A 17,205-nucleotide genomic window follows, 5' to 3' on the forward strand; every position below is an offset into this window, starting at 1 on the left:
AGTTTTTTTTTCCTGGCTTTATTAAATGAATACCGCCTTATAACCCGGATAAACAAAGAAAAGTGTGTTTATTTGATCCAGTCCACGCAGCGCACGCAAGAACCGGATCTTGAAAAATTCACTTCAGTGTCTCTTTAATTTACCATTGTTATGAACGTGGCTCAAAACTTCCCAGGGTTTCTTTTGTTTTTGTTTTTTTGGTAAGAACTGCTACATGAGCTAATTCCCTTGTTAAATTCGAGGTTCTCCCTTAATTCGGGGGCCCGCCGCCGCTTCTTTTGTGCTTCTTGTTATGCCTCGTGAGGGCGAGTCTTGCTTCTTGCGGGCTTTGTTTGGATTGTGGGCTATTACTTCATGTTCTTTAATTAGTACTTGTATGTACATTATAAATATTGGAGCTGACCATCGTATGCCTGGTGCCGGCGATCAACGAGCCGTCAAATTCGTGAGATCATCATCAATCATCGATCGACCGATTGCCCTATCGTCACATCTTAACTTCCCGCAATACGAAACCGAAGCAGCGTCAGAGTTTTCGCTAATGCTCATAAATGCACGCACCAGTGAAAGTTGAAGGCGGTTTCATTCGAGCAGCAAGTGGTAGAACAGCCGCGGGACAGTGCATTTGAAACGGTTGCCCTGTCGGGGGTAAGTTAGTTGCGGTTCCAGTGCTATCTTTGCGGAGGTCATGACACCTTCATAAGGTACCTTCACAGCGAAATATCACGTTGCAAGCCACTCCGTTGTCATCCATGTAACGCACAAACAAGCGTTATTTTCCTCTCGGGGACTGCACAAAGATACGTCGCGGTAAAACTAAACGAGAATTTCCTTGTTATTATACACATTGTAAACATGTGCCATACGTGCACGTTGTATTGTATAGTTACGGCACATTTCTTTTTGTATAAGTAAACAGTTTCTGCATCGTCCTGGAAATTGTTACATTGGACTGAAACGAGTGAAAATGTGCAAAAAATGTTACATAAACACGTGAGCAGTTTTGTCCTCATTCGACAGTCATTGCCCGAGTAAAAAAATCCCGAAATCCCCTTACAACGAGGCTTGATTGTGCCCCAAGGGAAATATCTGAAACGCATAAACAATGTCACTCACCGTATCCATGTTGTATGCAAAGTCCCCTGAAGATAGAAAAAATCACTCGATAAGAAAAAAACTCAATACACATGCCTGGGTCAACCAACACAGCCAGTTGGAGTTTTGTGTGCCTTGATTACGTCTTGATATTGGGTTTCACTGTAATGTTTGCATTTCACGTATGTCAGAACGCGTGAAAGAATTTACAAGAGTTAAGGTGCACTATCTTAAATCATTTGGCTTTGCGCGCCGAAGCTACACATGCGCTTTGAGGCACGCCGTATTTGAAGGCTCCGGATTAATTGTGACCACCCGGCGATGTTTTACGCCGCCAAAATCTCAACAGATCAGCGTTTTCGTTTTTCGCCTCAGTCAGAAAAACGGTCGCAACGGCCGGAGTCGAGCCCACATCCTTTGTCTCAGATACACACCGCCTTAGCCACTGAGCCACCGCGGTGAGTTACAGCCCTCTGTTATACGGCTAAATTCTGTGTAATATGTTGCGGACCTGCCGTTTACTGATCAGCGCCTTTTTTTTTTTTTTGGACCGATGTTTCTCAATAAACTCGGATTTTATTTTTTAAAAAAAAGCGACGGCACTTCATTACGAGAACAACAGAAGAAAGCAATAATTTCGGCGGTGACGATTCGTTTTGAAGCTAAGGAGTGCAGTTACACGTCCCACGTGGCCGCTGTCTGTAGAGCGCTCGTGGTGCTGTCAGACGCTGATCCTCCCGTTTAATTCGTATATGTATGGGAAAAGTCTTAGTTGCACTGGGTAAACATATATGCAATACTGGGGAAACAAACGGAAGCAAATGACGTCTCCTAACAATTCGTTTACTTTGAACGACGAACGGGCACGAGCTTGCTGTTCCTTCATCATTCGCCGAGCAGAGGACCAGCCGGAGGATGCGACAGGCAAGGACAGGCGCCGCTTCGCAGTGCGCCGATCGGCGCACGCAGGAGAATGTTGAGGGTGCGGAAATGCAGGGCGATGCTGGCGATTTCGTTGCGTCACTATAGACATAGACTATCTTTAAAGGACACGTGCCGATAACGGTTAACTGTGTGGTTGGTTCTATGCCTTGTCATTCCGGTTTTTTCATGTGTTTTTGTATGTGTTTTTCATGTTTTGTTTTCAATTTCGTTTATATTTGGCGCCGTTGGAGAAAATAAAATCCAGTGTTAAGTCAGCGCTTCGTGTGTCCTCTTGCTATCGTCCGTTGTCTCGTCGTTCGCGCTGTGGTCAAGCACCACCAACTCGCCCACGTTTTCACGTTGCCAAAAAAATTGCGCCAATCCACCCCGTGAATGTGGTTGGAAAGCAAAGCTGTAAACGGCACCCATACCGATTACCCATGCGACGTCACTTAAATTCACTCACATCACTCTACAAATAGCAAATCCAGTGAGAAGTTAAATGCACTTAACCACACCGTTTATTACTTCAAAGAGATATTCTTGTTAAGGTTAAATCAATGCATGAAGCATTAACGGTGTTTGGTTGAGTTGTATTGGTGTAGCACAAGAGTGGAAACTTTTTTATAAAATTAAAGTAAACTCCAACCCGGTGTTCGACGATCTGTCTTCTCCGTCTCTGCGCCGCGGACGGAGGCGACGAGATTTGCGGCAGAGAAAGAGGAGGAGGAGGGAATTCTTCTGTTCAGATTTCTGAACGGCCCAGAGTGCGGCCCTGGGGAGTGATTCCTTCTTCTGTGGGGCCCATATGCAGTCCGCGCGGTCTGTGTTCTGTCCACCCGCTGAAGCTGGGTAGGTAGAGAGGGCCTGGACAGCAGCATCTCCCATTGCTCTTGTTGGGTAGTTGACGGAAAGAGAGGAGGGTGCTCAGGGCTAAAGTCGCACACCCCAATTACAAAGCGGAGTGTTCCTATTTCTGAGCAAAATTTATATTCAGCGTCGTAGCGATTCGGATACATCAAGGGAAGACGCGTAGGCTGTGGGAAGGAGCCCGGACTGTAGAGCCGTAGGGTAGTTTGTTGTTCTCAGGAAAGTTCAGGGTAAAGCGAAGGTACGGTCTGTATCAGATGGCGATAATGCTGGGTTATCTCCCTGAACGTGACAAGCGGGTGACTGTCCTCGTGCAGCTCCATAGCACGGGAGGTAAAAGCGCAGGCTTGTTGGGTGGGCGTATTTGTTGCCCTCCATTGAAGCGTGAGGGGGTGCCCAGATGAGCTGAATGGAACCGTTTGGGGAGTGGTTTTTAGCACGCGCAGTGCAGGTCAGGACACCCAACCCTACTGGTAATTCCAGTAGGCTTGCTGGGAATCGGTGACTACCCTCCGAACCCCTGGTTGAGTGAGAGCCAAGGTGATGGCTGCCTCTTCTGCTGCCGTCATTTCTTGGGTCCTACGCGAGATACACGCAAGGAGGTTGGTTCTGGAGGTAGCCACGATGATGGGGTATTGCTGCCCTCGATGTTTTGAGGCGTCTGTGTAGATAACTGCATGATCCCCACCGAGGCTGGTGTTTAGCACTTGAGCCCGTGCTTTTCGGTGACCCTCGTCATGTGAGGGGTTCATATTTCTAAGCAAAGCGATTATCTTTAGTTTTAGTCGCCAAGAGTCTGGGAGTACGTCAAGCGGAGTGACATTCTGGGCTGCCCAGCCAATCTGGTGAAGCATGCGGTTACCCATCGCAGTTCTGAGTCGGACCTTCTGGTTAGAAAGATGGCCTTCTATCAGCTCTTCCACCGCGTTGTGGAGCCCCGTGATAAGCAGCCTCAGCGTGGACGCACTCATGAGAAGACCGATGGCCTGCTCGACCGCGTTTCTAATCATTATATAAAGCATCTCTGTCTTCCTTGTCGAGAAGAAGACAGGGGGTTGACGTAAGTAACTCTCGAGAGGACAAAAGCTTCAATTAATCGAAAGGTACCGGATTCCTTTAGGCCTCGCTTCTTGGTGGCAACTCGCCTGATCATGTGTATGATTTGATTAATGCTGTTTTTGAAGCGCTGCAAGGAGACGTCACTCTTGATGTTAGCCTCGAGATGTAGGCCCAGGATCTTGATGCTTGGGCTTGGAGTGATGGCCTGGCCATCAATGAGTATTTGAATGTATTCCTTGGTTTGGCGTGAGGGCGGACGACAAGGAGCTGTGATTGTTTACGTGAACACTGGAGACCACAGGCGGGTTAACTGTGTGGTTTGTTCTATGCCTTGTCATGCCGGTTTTTTCATGTGTTTTTACATGTGTTTTTCATGTTTTGTTTTCAATTTTGTTTATATTTGGCGCCGTTGGAGAAAATAAAAGAGGAGGAGTTGGAGAAAATAAAAGAGGAGAAGAAAACGCATGCGTTTTCGCATGCGTTTTCGCATATTTCGCTTTCAAAATAGCCCAGAGGGCATCTTACGTGCGATGAGAGCCGAAGTCCCTCGCGTCCCTCAAGTATGCGCACGTGCTTTCAAGGCGAATTGGCGTACTAAAAGTGAGATGCCATGCATTGGTGTGAGCTTCCTTTAATTTTTGTAACTCTAAGCACATGAGCAAGGTGCGCACAGGGCCGCTAGACTGGCGTGAGTGGTCGCGTGACGCTTTCACGTGCATTCAGCGAGTAGAGGTAAAAAGCGTTGCTTTAAAAATACGTCACGAGAAAGCTCCGCGTTGAGCCATCGTCGTCGTTAGACGGAAGGGGCCATAATTTTTACGATTGCACCACGATTGTGGATTCAAAAATTGCACTGGGAAGCTCAAGATTAGGAACCGAGCTTTCTTAATTTTATGCCCTGTAGCTTCACTTGACCTGGTGCTTTAGATAAGGCTATTCGTCCGACAGTGTAAGAATATTTACTTTCTTTTACTACTTAATAACTGGCCTTGGGCGGGCGTACAGGGTATATAAGCGGGTATTAACGGGTGCGTGCATGTATGCTGCGCTGTGTCTTGGCAAACTTTCGTTTGTGCAAGCGTTTTGATGATATACACGTCTTGTCTTGAATTTAAAATTACAGTTGCAAGTAGCGTCTGTTCTTGCCTGCAACGCCCTTCGGCTGCTTTTTATTCGCGCTTCGCCGCGCAACCTGCAAGGATTATTGCTTCCAGACCTTGCGACGAGGGCTGCTGCACACCGCCCACCCAGAAGCTTTCCGGGCCGGCACCTCGGCAGGTAGTCGTTTCCTACGCATTCACTGCTCACACTTGTCAAGTCATTGGGCGAGTCAGAGAAAATGCTGCTGACCTTCGCGTCGTCTCAATATGCGTTTTCGCATATTTCGCTTTCAAAATAGCCCGGAGGGCATCTTACGTGCGATGAGAGCCGAAGTCCCTCGCGTCCCTCAAGTATGCGCACGTGCTTCCAAGGCGAATGCCTGACGACGCGCGCACAGGTCTCTTCTTCTGTATACGCGCCCCAGCTTTCCCAGAATAAGAGTTCTGCGCTGCTGGGGTGCACCTGTACCACTCACGTGCCGTCACGTGGCCCGCACTATTCTAACATTTTTCCCCCGCTGCCAACCTGGAACTTCTTTCCCCGCTGCCGGCAGAGCTAGCGACTCCTACTCTCGAAAGCCGGGTTCAAATCCCGTAGGAGCTCAAATGGGTTTGTGGCCGCCTTTGCGGCGGCGGCCATTTTCTGTTCCAGACAACAACAGCAACAACGATGATTCTGGCAGAATGGGGCACTTCGTAATATAAAAGCCACGACTTACGTTAGTAACTCAGGCAGGTTAGGAAATCTTGATTCGTTTTTTTTTTTTTTTTCAGTGTTCTCTGCATTCGTGCTGTATGAAAACGTCTTTCAGGGCTTGAATTGAGTCGAGTGCGTTACCAAAGGCTGCTCTTTTTTTAAATAAAACAAAATTGTATTTTGTCTTCATGATTCATTCACTGACACAGTACTGACAACGGAGTACTACTGACACAAAATACTTGTGTTTCGTTTTTTTTTTTTTTTTTTTTGCGGCTGTAGGTGCCTACAAGCCCACTAATCATAAAACGACACATTAGACTGTCGAAAAGTAATTACTTATAGTCCCATCTATTTGTGTCAGTTTCGGTTTCGGTTAAGCGAACACCGAGGCAGCCGCCATGACAGGAAGGCGCATGTGACGTCACTGTTCTCGTCACACCCCAGCCGATGCCGGTCTGAGTGCGCGCGCGAGCGCCAGACCAGTCCTATCGGTTGTAGTGGCATGTGACGTCAGTCCCGAAAACTGCGACGTGATGCACAAGGCGGAAAAGTGCGCGCCAACAGCACAACGGCCGCCTCGATACGTCACAGAAGCCCTGACGTCAGCCGTTTAGGCTGAAGCGCAGACGACGTCATGAGCTTGCTCGATGGCGCGGATTAGCTTCCTCTTGCGCGCAAGGATTAAAATTGATTTAAAATATATTCTACTCAGCGGTTACGGTTTAAACTTTCTAGAGGTTATCTCAATATACAAAGGAAGCTTTTTACATAGTGATCTGAGCTTTAAAGTTCGTGCCAGTACTCCTTTAAAGGCTAATTCGCAGAAGTCTTACTTGAGGCTGCATTAAATCATTCAATCCATGTGATACATCATTTGAATATTTCGCGGAAGCCTACACGTTCAGTTTATCTTAAACTGGCGACAGAAGAGAAAACACGATGCTGTGTTCCCGGCCACCGCACCCTACCCTGCCGTGACGTCAACTGGTTTGGGATGCGTTCTAGTGCCATTTTGAACCTTAAAATGTTCGTTTTGACAAGATGGACATGAACCTCTTATTGTTTTTACGCACAGCTTTTAATGGCTAAACAAGCCAGCCATCCGGTAAATTTAGCGATGCGGAATTCTCGGGGTACCACCGCAGCCAACGCAGGGCAATGGGCGGCAGGATGGTGCGAAGGTAACGATACATTAAAACTCACTTTTTAGAGGGAACTTTACTGCTTTCAATATTATTCATCGCGTGGCATTGGACCTTCAGAGGGGGGCGGGCAGCCTGCGACTTTCGTTTTTGTCACTTCGCTCGCTGGGAGCTTTGCCGCTGCTGCGGAACAACGTCTGACAAGGATGAAACTGGTGCTCATCGTGCGCTTATCGCTCGGCGCCAGCTTCATTGTGACGTACGAGAAGGTATCACGCTCCGCTTTATGACCATGCAGTCATGTCTGTTGGGTCTACGAGCCCCGCGCCAAGAAGCCGCTGCTCCCGTATTCTTCGGGCCACTCAAGTAGTCAAGCGTGACATTGTCAAACTTTTCCTCACCAACGCCCTCAGGAATTCTTGCTTCCACAGGTGCGGGAGTAGTTTTGATGGTCAGATGGACCGTCTCTCGAAGGCCGGCTATCCGCGGCATTTAACTGCTTCCGTAGCCAATCAACTGCTCAAGGTCGCCAAGCATGCCTGTCCTGACGACCAGGGTGAAGGTTGGAAGAAGACCGGAAAGGTGGCCATGGTCCCTTATATCCACCAGGTGTCTCACAGGCTAAAGCAAATAGGGGCAAGTTAGTTCCCAAGCAAATTTGATTTTTTTCTAGCGCTCTAAAAACTGTCGAAACCTTTCAAGGAGACGTTTCCTGCCAACGCAGCGAAGAAAGCCTGCCAGATAAAGCATAAAAATAAGTTCGTGCCTTGCGTTGACAACTTCGTCTACGTCATTTCACTCTCCTGCGGAAAAAAACTACGTCGGCCGGACTTCGAGGAAGGAGGAGAAAAACGAACGGAAAGGCCGAGAGATTATCCAGGCTTGGAGCCCGGATTGCTACTCGTCACTGTGGAAGGAGTGTTCAGGGGGCGAAAGAGAGGGCAGGCGCGAAAAAGAATGGATAGGAACGGGGCCGCGCACGCACTTTGGTCCCTTTGTGGGCACTGCAGTCTTTCATTCAAGTGTGTGTCCTTCGTGAAACGCAGAAGGGCTTTTGTTGCCTTCCGCGAAGTTGATTATAGGGGTCAATGTCCTAGAATAGTCAATCGGCTGAGCTCGGCGGCCCAAACAAGTATTTCCGATGAATACTGCAGGCAACAACAAAGCCGTCTCTTCAACCTCGCAGGCCTCGCAGTGGGCACCACTGCCCTTCCCGATGACGAAGGAGTAGGCTCTCGTAAACGCCACTCCCAGCCACAGTCTACAAAGTTAAGTAGACTGTGATCGAGACAGCCCACACGGAAGACGGCGCTGGAGTAGAGGGTACTGGTTGTGGAGGCACCTCAAAGTCCGCCTACGTGAACATCTCAGGAATCTGCAGAGGGCTCACACCAGACACCTGAGCGCCCATTGCAAGGGTGCAAGGGTTGTGCCCTTCATATGGATTGCGCCCCTGTTTAGAATGAGTGTCCAATAATTTTTAGGAGCAACAATGATTTAACAAGAGAGATTCTAAAAGCCGCCGAAATGGCATGTTTTGTCGGCGCATTCCTCAGTGTGCCGTCCCACAGCCTTTCAGAGAAAGAACCGTTATCGATTCTCCGCGCCGGTTTTCCCCACGCGCTCAGTCACGCCTTTTTTGTTTGCTGTCTTTGTATAGATACGGTGGTTATCTTCATTATGTGCAGTGCCTGCTCGTTTCAAGGCTTTTTTTTTCGCGCAACCCGGCTAATGTGTGAATACTTATTTCTGTGTTAAATTATCAGTTGAAAGTCAGCGCTTGTCCGTATAGCCACTGTCTTCATCCTTCATCTCATTGCTCACGCTGTAAGCTTTAGTTCAAAGCATCAATCAATCGCTTAGAGCGCAAGCACTAGCAAGGAACACCTATTCTGCCTGCCAAAGTGTTACGTACGCACACTCACACACTGCAGTACATACAGGCAGTCATGTATTGCACAATGCTGTATGAGCAGGTATTGATGCTGCTTTCGCTCTATATGAAATGTATGTCATTCCCTCTCTCGGCCTCAGGTTTATGACTTTTGTTTAAAAATTAGGGGCCCAAAGAAAAAAGCACAGAAAGACCTCCGGCAGCGAAGTTTTTTTGACATTTTTGTGGGGGGAGTTGTGACAAGCACGCTTGCTTACCGACGTGCAGGGCGGCGTCGATGGTCCCTTTCTGGGCCTCCTCCTGGAGAAAAGGCAGCGACTGGGCGTTCACGTTGCCCATGTCGCCGAAAACGGCCAGGCGGGGGCTCCACGCTGCGCTGGTGTTCTTGGCGCGGAAGCGGAACAGGGCGCTCCAGCCGAGCCTCGAGCCGCAGTGGTACACTGCGTGGCAGCGCACAGAATGCCGCGCTTCAAGGCCCGACATGCACAACGTCCACGGGCACTCCAAACAGCATTTTGCGAATACCACCCCTCCCTGACTCCTCCACCTTAAATTGTGTTCACTTACTAGCAATTAGAGCAAATTATTAACTTCCGATTTCAACAATTCGAAAGAGCTTTTTCAGGTCTGCCATCCTAGAAAACTCAAAGCTCAAACCAGGAAATTTAGTGATTTGCCCTTCCCCGAAGCCGTGGAGAGAAATCGCAACCAACTAGAGCCCATTGTTGGATATATTTAGACATGTTTTAAGATGTAAAAACATGTTGTGATGAAAACAACAAACCCTCGAGGGAAAGTAATGTTTCCCAGTCATGCAAGGACCTTGTTCACTGACGTCCACGTTCCAAGACCTACGTGAAAGCCAAGACAGGCCCCAACTACGTCGCGTTGAACCAGTGTAACCTGGGCTCAGGGCAGTGGAATTCGTACGTCTATTCAAAGAAGGATTACGACCGTGTACGCGTACGGCCTTGCCTACGTTGTGCACTCACCGCGCACGATACTCGAGCTGAGCTACAGTATTTCAGAGCTTTTCTCTGTCGTAATTTGTATAATAAGCAAAGGACAGTAGGAAAGGCCTGAATAGCACCAACAAAGACTTGATAGAAATTGCGGCAAATAACTCGTGGTCAGAAACCTGAAACGCAAGGCCCAGTGGCAGGACACACAATTGGCCCCGGAAAATTAGCGATATAAAAAACTGCGCATCAAAAACAAGACTAGTACAAACGGGTCAGGACGGCCGCAGTCCGTCCTGTGCGCCCATCCTGTACTTTGAGCGCCCGCCCCGTCCGCTCTGCACTACCATTGCCTCTGATGCGCAGTTTTTTCTCCTCCGGCAACACGAAGCTTAACCGTTGCGAAAGCTTCACCCGAGTGGTGATAAAGACTGGTCAAACCTCATCAGATAATATTGTCTGCGATGCGCACCTGTCTGGCTTGAATGCGAGTCTTGCGTGCTTCCACTCAACAGCCGCAGTGCAACAATGGCCGCATTTTCGAATGGCGATGCTTTAAATTTACAAGGGGTAAAAATCACACAAAATTTATCGTCCAGTACAAGTGAAACACCGACTAACAGTCGTTTATTCATCCGAGTGAAAGAGTATATCATGAGCCACCACTATGTCAACTACTCTGAGCATGCATCACATTCATTCATTCACTCATTGGTGAAACTTTCTCTCTCTCTCTCTCTCTCTTGCCAACAAGGAAATGGAAGGTGGACCAACGCACTCGCCTTCAATTACTGATACCACCCGCCACAGTGGCTCAGTGCCTGGCGTTGTGCTGCTGAGCACGAGGACGAGGGTTCGATTCCCCGCCACGGCGGTCGCTTTTCTGATGGAGATGGAAAGCAAAAAGGCCCGTGTGTACGAGATTTCGGCGCACGTTGAAGATCCCCAGGCGGAGAAAATTAATCCGGAGCCCTCCACTACGGCGCGCCTCATCGCCTGCGTTGCGTCGGCGCGTTCAACCCTACAATCAATCTGCTATTCCCGATACCATGCAGAACGCTTTCCCAAACTTGTTTGCGGCCCATATGAACAAACTCGTGACTCAAATCAGGTGCATATGTGTTCAGGCATGTGCATGCAATTTTCAGTGGCTCTCAAGCCACTGCGTCATTACTGAAAATAAAAGTTCCGATAAAGCGGCTCATGAAAATTGGCCTGCATTCCACTATCACTCCCTCATGCAGCAAGTTCACTGCGGTCCATTGCCCGCAAAGTCACTCTGGCTAAGAGGAATACATCAGAGTTCTCGAACACTACTTGCTCGACCGCAACCTGCAGCGCCATCTACCTAATAACGTGCCACACTCGAACGTCATCTCAATTTGTCGTCTGTGGCTAGGTGTTGCCTTCACCTGTGCTTACTCTTTCACTATTGGCGTGGCCAACAACCGTGCTTGAGATGTATGTGCCACCGAAGAGACAATTGAACAACTTTTGTGCCATTGTGACCGATTCACAACGCTGGCTGCGGCTTTTTACCAGACTCCGCAAACTCAACGACCACCCCTTTACAGCACAGACTATTTCGGGTCAATGGCTTCGCCCGTCACAGCCCCAAAAGGCCACAAATGCCTTGCTTCACTTTGTTGAAGGACCCAGGCCTTCTGAACGGTTTTAGGGACGTCGCAGCGTCCTTTGTTCGCCAATTTTGTCTGTTTACCTGCTCATTTTTGTGCATTTTCTCTCTTTTTTTTCGCGCGGTCTTTCTACCGTCTTGTACTCACCGTTTGCACGCCTTGAGTTTTCTTTTTCGATTTTCTTCCTCATTTTCTCTTTTACTACATACCGCGGTCCTTTCTTTCCCTTTCAATTCCCGCATCACCATCTCCGTATGAAGGTTCAAACTGTCTGCCTTTCCGGTACTGTTCCTTCCTTCCATCCTTCTTTCCTTCCCAGAACTGTTTGGTTGTTTTATGCATCGATTTGAAAAAGACAGCGGTATTACGAAAGGCTGGAGCACGCTTACCATTTGTGCAGTGTAGCGTAAAATTACCTTGCACTTCAACCGCAACGGCCTCGCGCAGCGATAGTCATTGGCCACGAAACAACGCCCTTGGGATGCCTGCGGCAGCTGCAGATAGTTGGCTAGATGTGAAAGTTCTACTAAATTACATCTTTCCAGGTCGTTCTTCGCGTCGTACGTGGAAAAATAGCACAATTTTTAACAGCGGAGCTGTTGTTGCTGGCCGTAATGCGCGCAACATCGTAAGAAAACCGCGGGGCATAGTTACTCCTACCGCTAACCGCGCACGTGAGCACGCGTTTTACAAGGAGCGCCCGGCGTCGTCCAGGCTTGCGCGTGGCTCTCGCAAAAATATCAAACAAAAGAGTTCCCGTGCGCCCGCGCTTCAAGGGTGGAGCACAAGATAGCTCGCGCTACAGACATCCAAATCCCGAAGCCGGTTGCCGCCGGCTTTAGCCCGTGCGGACGCGTTCCACTTTGGAATAAATCTGACGGAAAGAGGGGAAACTTCATTTACACCAGTCAAAAGCCCATAAAGGTGTGCCACCTCCCCCAGCCGGCCAGAATCTTTTCGGATTCGCCGGCTTCTAGGGCGAGACCAATGACTTTTTTCTGATTGCTGGAGGCCTCGCTGAGTAGTAGGACCTGCAAGATATTGTCTGGTGTAGCCATATACCGGTACACAAACACCAGTGACCTCCCAATTTCACCAGATTTTCATCATCTGGTGCCAAATTTCGCCGTGTGGCAACGGTGTGTGAGAGTGCCGGAGTGGAGGAGGTACTACAATGCTGGAACTCTCAGAGCAAGAAGTTTCCACGTCTTGCTTTTCTTGTAAAAAATGTTTTGTGCATTCTTGCAGCAAGTGCAAGCAGTGGAAAGAACGTTAGCGCTTCTGGTTACATCATGAATGTACGAGAAACATGTTTAAAACCCGATTCACGGGTTTTAAACGGCCGCAAGAACATGCAGTCATTTTTTCGAGATCTGAGTAACAGCTTTTTGTCCTTTGCAAACATCCTACATAACTAAATAATTAGAGTTACTTTTGTTAGGAAAGAGCAACTGTGGTACTAGAAATTCCCTTGGATGTGCATTTACGTGTTGAATAATCGACACCGTAAATGAAATTATGGGAAGAAAATTTAAGGAAATTTTCGATGATAATATATTTCGATGATAATAATGTGTGAATAGAAAGGTATGAGAAGAAAAAAAAATCCCGCCACCTCCACGAAGTGAATGATGATGAGAGGAGCGAAGCTAAAATGCTTATCGGTAAAACCGTGAAACATTCGCCCACACATCATATAAAGACTCGACACGTTGTTATAGGTCTTCTTGACGGCGCGCACCGTCTGAATGAGTGAAGGACCTAAGGCGCGTTCGTAGCCAAGCTCGCGTCTCGGTTTGTAGCGCAGTGGGAAGAGCGCCACGTACCTCCTGTCGCGGCCAGAGAGTCGTGGGATCGAAACCGGGCGCCGCCGCGTCAAGACCACCACTCCTCGCTCGCAAAGCTTGAGACTTCCCACCGCTCCGTTGACAAGCCCGTTGACGACGTCGATGTTTGTGGTGATCATGTAGGGCTTGTTTGGGATGATGAGAATCTCCATTGGTAAGTTGGCAAATTCCGTGTGTGACATTTTAGCCACTTTGGCCGTCGCCTTCTGCAGAGCGTCTTGGGTCGCGTACTCCCGGTACGTGTCTTGAGCTCACAGACGACGAACTACAAACTCTTCTTGGGTAGCAACGAACGCGTTGTACGCCTTGACCTCTTCATCCAATCTTTGGTTGGCCAATCCATAGGGGCATCCTGCCACAATCATAATCAGCGGTATGTACACGGCAGCAACGAGGGACGGGACAGCGCCCGAGCAAGAGGAGCTTCGCCCCTAAAAATGGCCGCCATTTTGTCCTGCGAAAGTGGATGTCCAGCAAAGCTGTTCTAAACCATTACACATGCTGATGGGGGAGTGTGTGAAATGTTCCTCGTCGTCTCGACGGGCTTGTCGCTCGCACTCGGACTCTCTCGCGACAAATGCTGGGTCCTGTCAAGCCTGACGCATGCGCTCGTCGTCTTGAGCGAGAACTGATGGGTCCTACATATCCGGGAGCATGCTCTCACACGCGAATATTTTTTTGCTGTCTTAAAGAACTGGTTAAATGTGCGGGCCAGCCTAAGCCAGAAAAGGCTTGTGGGGCCGTGCCCGACAGTTCACTTGTCAACCCCCCTGTTACAAGACTCGTGACGCACTGCTATAACACAAAGAAGGTCGTTTATTGAGAACTAGCCGGGACGTGTCCGGCGTTGTCCATGCTTTGCTGCTCTCGGCCCTGCGCGATCTACGTCACGTGAGTGCCTGTTTGAAGTAGGCCCCACCAGGTGGCGGTACTTGTCCGCTTACGGCTTTACGGAGCGCAGTACTTGAGTTGGGGCCTGCCGGAGCGCGGTACATGACACCCCCTCTCCGAGACCAGCTGCAAATCTAATATGTACCAGGAATACATGAGAGGGAGGGGGGAGGGGGTCCGATTGTTCAGAGCGCCTTATCATCCATCATGCGGTTTCGATGCTTGTATTGTTGTTTTTTTTTACAGGGATACTGAGCTATATGCTGTATTCCTGATTAGCCTGACGCACGCGCTCGGCGTCTTGGGCGAGAGCTGCTGGGTCCTGCCTTGCCTGGGTTTTTTGTTTACGGCACGAAATTTCCCGACCAACCAGAGGCTAGCAGCTTCGCTGTAAAAGGCGAATGGGAAATTAAGTAACGATTAGCCTAGGCAGACGGGACGTGTGTTCTGGGAAAATGACTCGGTGCATTGAGCTTCCAGCTTTAGACCCGTACAGCCAGTGGTTATCTGTGTGTGTGCCATGAATTGTCTGTTCCAAGACCAGGACGGGCTCGCTCGAGGCGCTTGCCCCCTCCTGAGCCCCTGTTCGCCAATTGCATATGCAAAATCTATTCATGTTCCCGGTATAGCGCAATTTCACACATGACGAAGAAATTCCTGGCGCTCCATGTCCTTTTCGGTCTCAGGCCAGGCTCGGACCTTAGATGAATGAGTGGCGGGATGGGTCAGGCGGGTAACGTAGGAGGAGGAGGAGGAGGAGGAAAACTTTTATTCATATAAAATAAGAGCGCTGTGAGTGGAGTCCTCAGTCCAGGACCCCAGAAGAGCTTGCTGCCGCCTTCGCCCTCTCGATGAGCCGAAGCTGACGATCAGGATCTGAGCTGGCCAGCTCTCGCTCCCACTGCTCTAAAGTTGGATTTTGTATTCTGTCTATATTCTAATTGTGTTGGCAAGCCCACACCATGTGATATAAGGTTGAGAGCTCTCCACAGTGAGGGCAAGTGGGTGTATATATTGTAGGGAATATAGCGTGGAGCCTAGTAGGGTGCGGAAAAGTATTCGTCTGTAGCTGCCTAAGTGAGGTTTCTTGCTCTTTTGTGAGGGATTCATGGCCTGGCGGGTATATCTGTCGGGAAAGCCTATAATGTTGGGTAATATTTCTGTACGTGACTAACGGCTGGTTAACCCTCTGCTGATCTTCTTGTGGAGCCCGGCCGGCTAATCCTCGGGCACTCGTGTGAGCGACGAGGTTTCCACGAAGACTGGAGTGGGCAGGTGTCCAGACGATAGTCACATTTCTTCGAGGAGGGTTTTGCGGGAGGATTCGAAGGGCGGTTTTAGAAATTCGTCCATTTATATAATTCCTGCATGCTCCCTGTCAGTCTGAGATGACAGTCATGGCTTCAGTTTGAGTGATGGCAAGCGCAATGGCTGTTTCTTCCGCTTGCAGTGTATTGGTGCGTCTAAGTGTCAGGCTCGTGAGTGTTCGCGCCGTGTCGGTGACTACTGCCGTCATAGCATGCTCTCGGGCGTAGTCTGCCGCGTCTGTGTACACCACCCTGCTTTTTCGCCCATATTTCCTCTCTAAGTTTTCGGCTCTGGCAGTTCTTCGGCCCTCGTGGTGCTGAGGGTGCATGTTTCAAGGTAGAGGGGAAACTTTGATGTGTTCTCTGACTTCTTCGGGGATATCTTTCATGGCAGGCCCCGAATTCACTACTGAATATCCGAGACGCCGCAAAAGGTGACGGCCAGTTGGAGTGGTGGCGAGTCGAAGCTGCTGAGCGGTCAGGTGGGCTTCTATGAGCTCGGCTATGGTGTTGTGAAGTCCAAGCCCAAGCAGTTTCTCTGTCGATGTGCTTATTGGTAGTCCGAGGGCTTGTTTGTAGGCCTTCCTGAGTAGTGCGTCCAACTTATTGCGTTCAGAAGTTTTGAGTATGGCATATGGAGCAATGTAGACAATTCTGGATACAACGAAAGCTTGTACATGGCGAATCGTGTCTTGTTCTTCCATTCCGTGCTTCTTGTTTGTGATACGGGGTAGCATGCGGGTGATTTGACTGATTGAAGAGTCGAGTTTGCGGATCACCAGAGAGTTAGAACAGTCTTCTTGAAGGATCATGCCAAATATTTTGATGGAGGGTGAGGGTTCGATGAGGACCCCATCTAATTCTATTTCTATGGTTGTCTTGGTGGCATTCTTGAGTGGAGATCTCTTCTGCACCAGTAGGAGTTCTGACTTCTCAGGGCGCATTTGAGGCCACCGTTTGCTGCATAGGTTCGGACAACGTCTGCAACCTGTTGTAATTTGTCTTGCATGTCGCCTTCTGAGCCTTCTCCTATCCAGATCGTGATATCGTCCGTGGTGCAGACCTGGAATTTGATCCAGTTGCCTTGGAAGGTTGATGAGGGCAATATTGAAGAGAAGCGGGGACAGCACCGCCCCCTGCGGAGTGCCCTTGCATCCAATCGTGATGGGTTGAGAGCTCACGTCCCCAACTTTGATGACTGCCACACGACCCGTTAAGAAGTCTCGAATGTATGCGTACATTCGTTCCCCGCAACCAAGGTTATTAAGGTTTTGGAGGATGACTTCGTGCTTGACGTTATCGAACGCCCCCTTTAGGTCGAGGGCCAAAATAGCCTTCGGTGTGAGTTTGTTGGCTTTGCTCAGAACACCTTCTTTAATTTGCAGGAGAATGTCTTGAGTTGAATGAGGTGGCCGGAAACCTTACATTGTGTGTGGCATGCGTTGGGATTCTTCAAGGTAGCCCTGTAGTCTGTTAAGAGCTGCATGCTCCATGAGCTTTCCAATACATGAAGTAAGAGAAATCGGTCTCAGATTTTCTACGCTTGGGTCTTTGCCCGGCTTTGGGATAAGCCTGACTTCGGCTTCTTTCCATGTTGAGGGTATGGCACCTCTCTCCCAACAATCGTAGAATTACCGGGCCCGGGCCGGGTTCGGTGTCCTTCCATAGAACTATATGTCGGGCTCTGGCGTGTAGCCCGGCGTAATAACAGGCCCGCAAAGGGTCAGGACTGAAAAAAATTGTCTTATTAAGCAGTGCTCTAACTAGAGGCAACAAGAAA

At 49.2% G+C, this 17,205-nt stretch overlaps 1 protein-coding gene across 1 annotated transcript in view; it reads right to left on the reverse strand.

The window, feature by feature from the left end:
• LOC144176036 (acid phosphatase type 7) overlaps positions 1–17,205 on the reverse strand; it is a 105,965-nt gene that overhangs the window by 51,616 nt on the left and 37,144 nt on the right. Inside the window, exons 3-4 of the mRNA XM_077705143.1 lie at positions 9,042–9,224; positions 1,117–1,142 (exon numbers count right to left, since the gene is read on the reverse strand). Of these exons, the coding sequence (XP_077561269.1) occupies positions 1,117–1,142; positions 9,042–9,224 (209 nt within the window). The remainder of the gene's footprint in view (positions 1–1,116; positions 1,143–9,041; positions 9,225–17,205) is intronic.

This window comes from Haemaphysalis longicornis, unplaced genomic scaffold (genome assembly GCF_048455015.1).
Source record: "Haemaphysalis longicornis isolate Haplotype H1 unplaced genomic scaffold, Haemaphysalis longicornis Haplotype H1 scaffold_3, whole genome shotgun sequence".
Classification (NCBI taxonomy): domain Eukaryota; kingdom Metazoa; phylum Arthropoda; class Arachnida; order Ixodida; family Ixodidae; genus Haemaphysalis; species Haemaphysalis longicornis.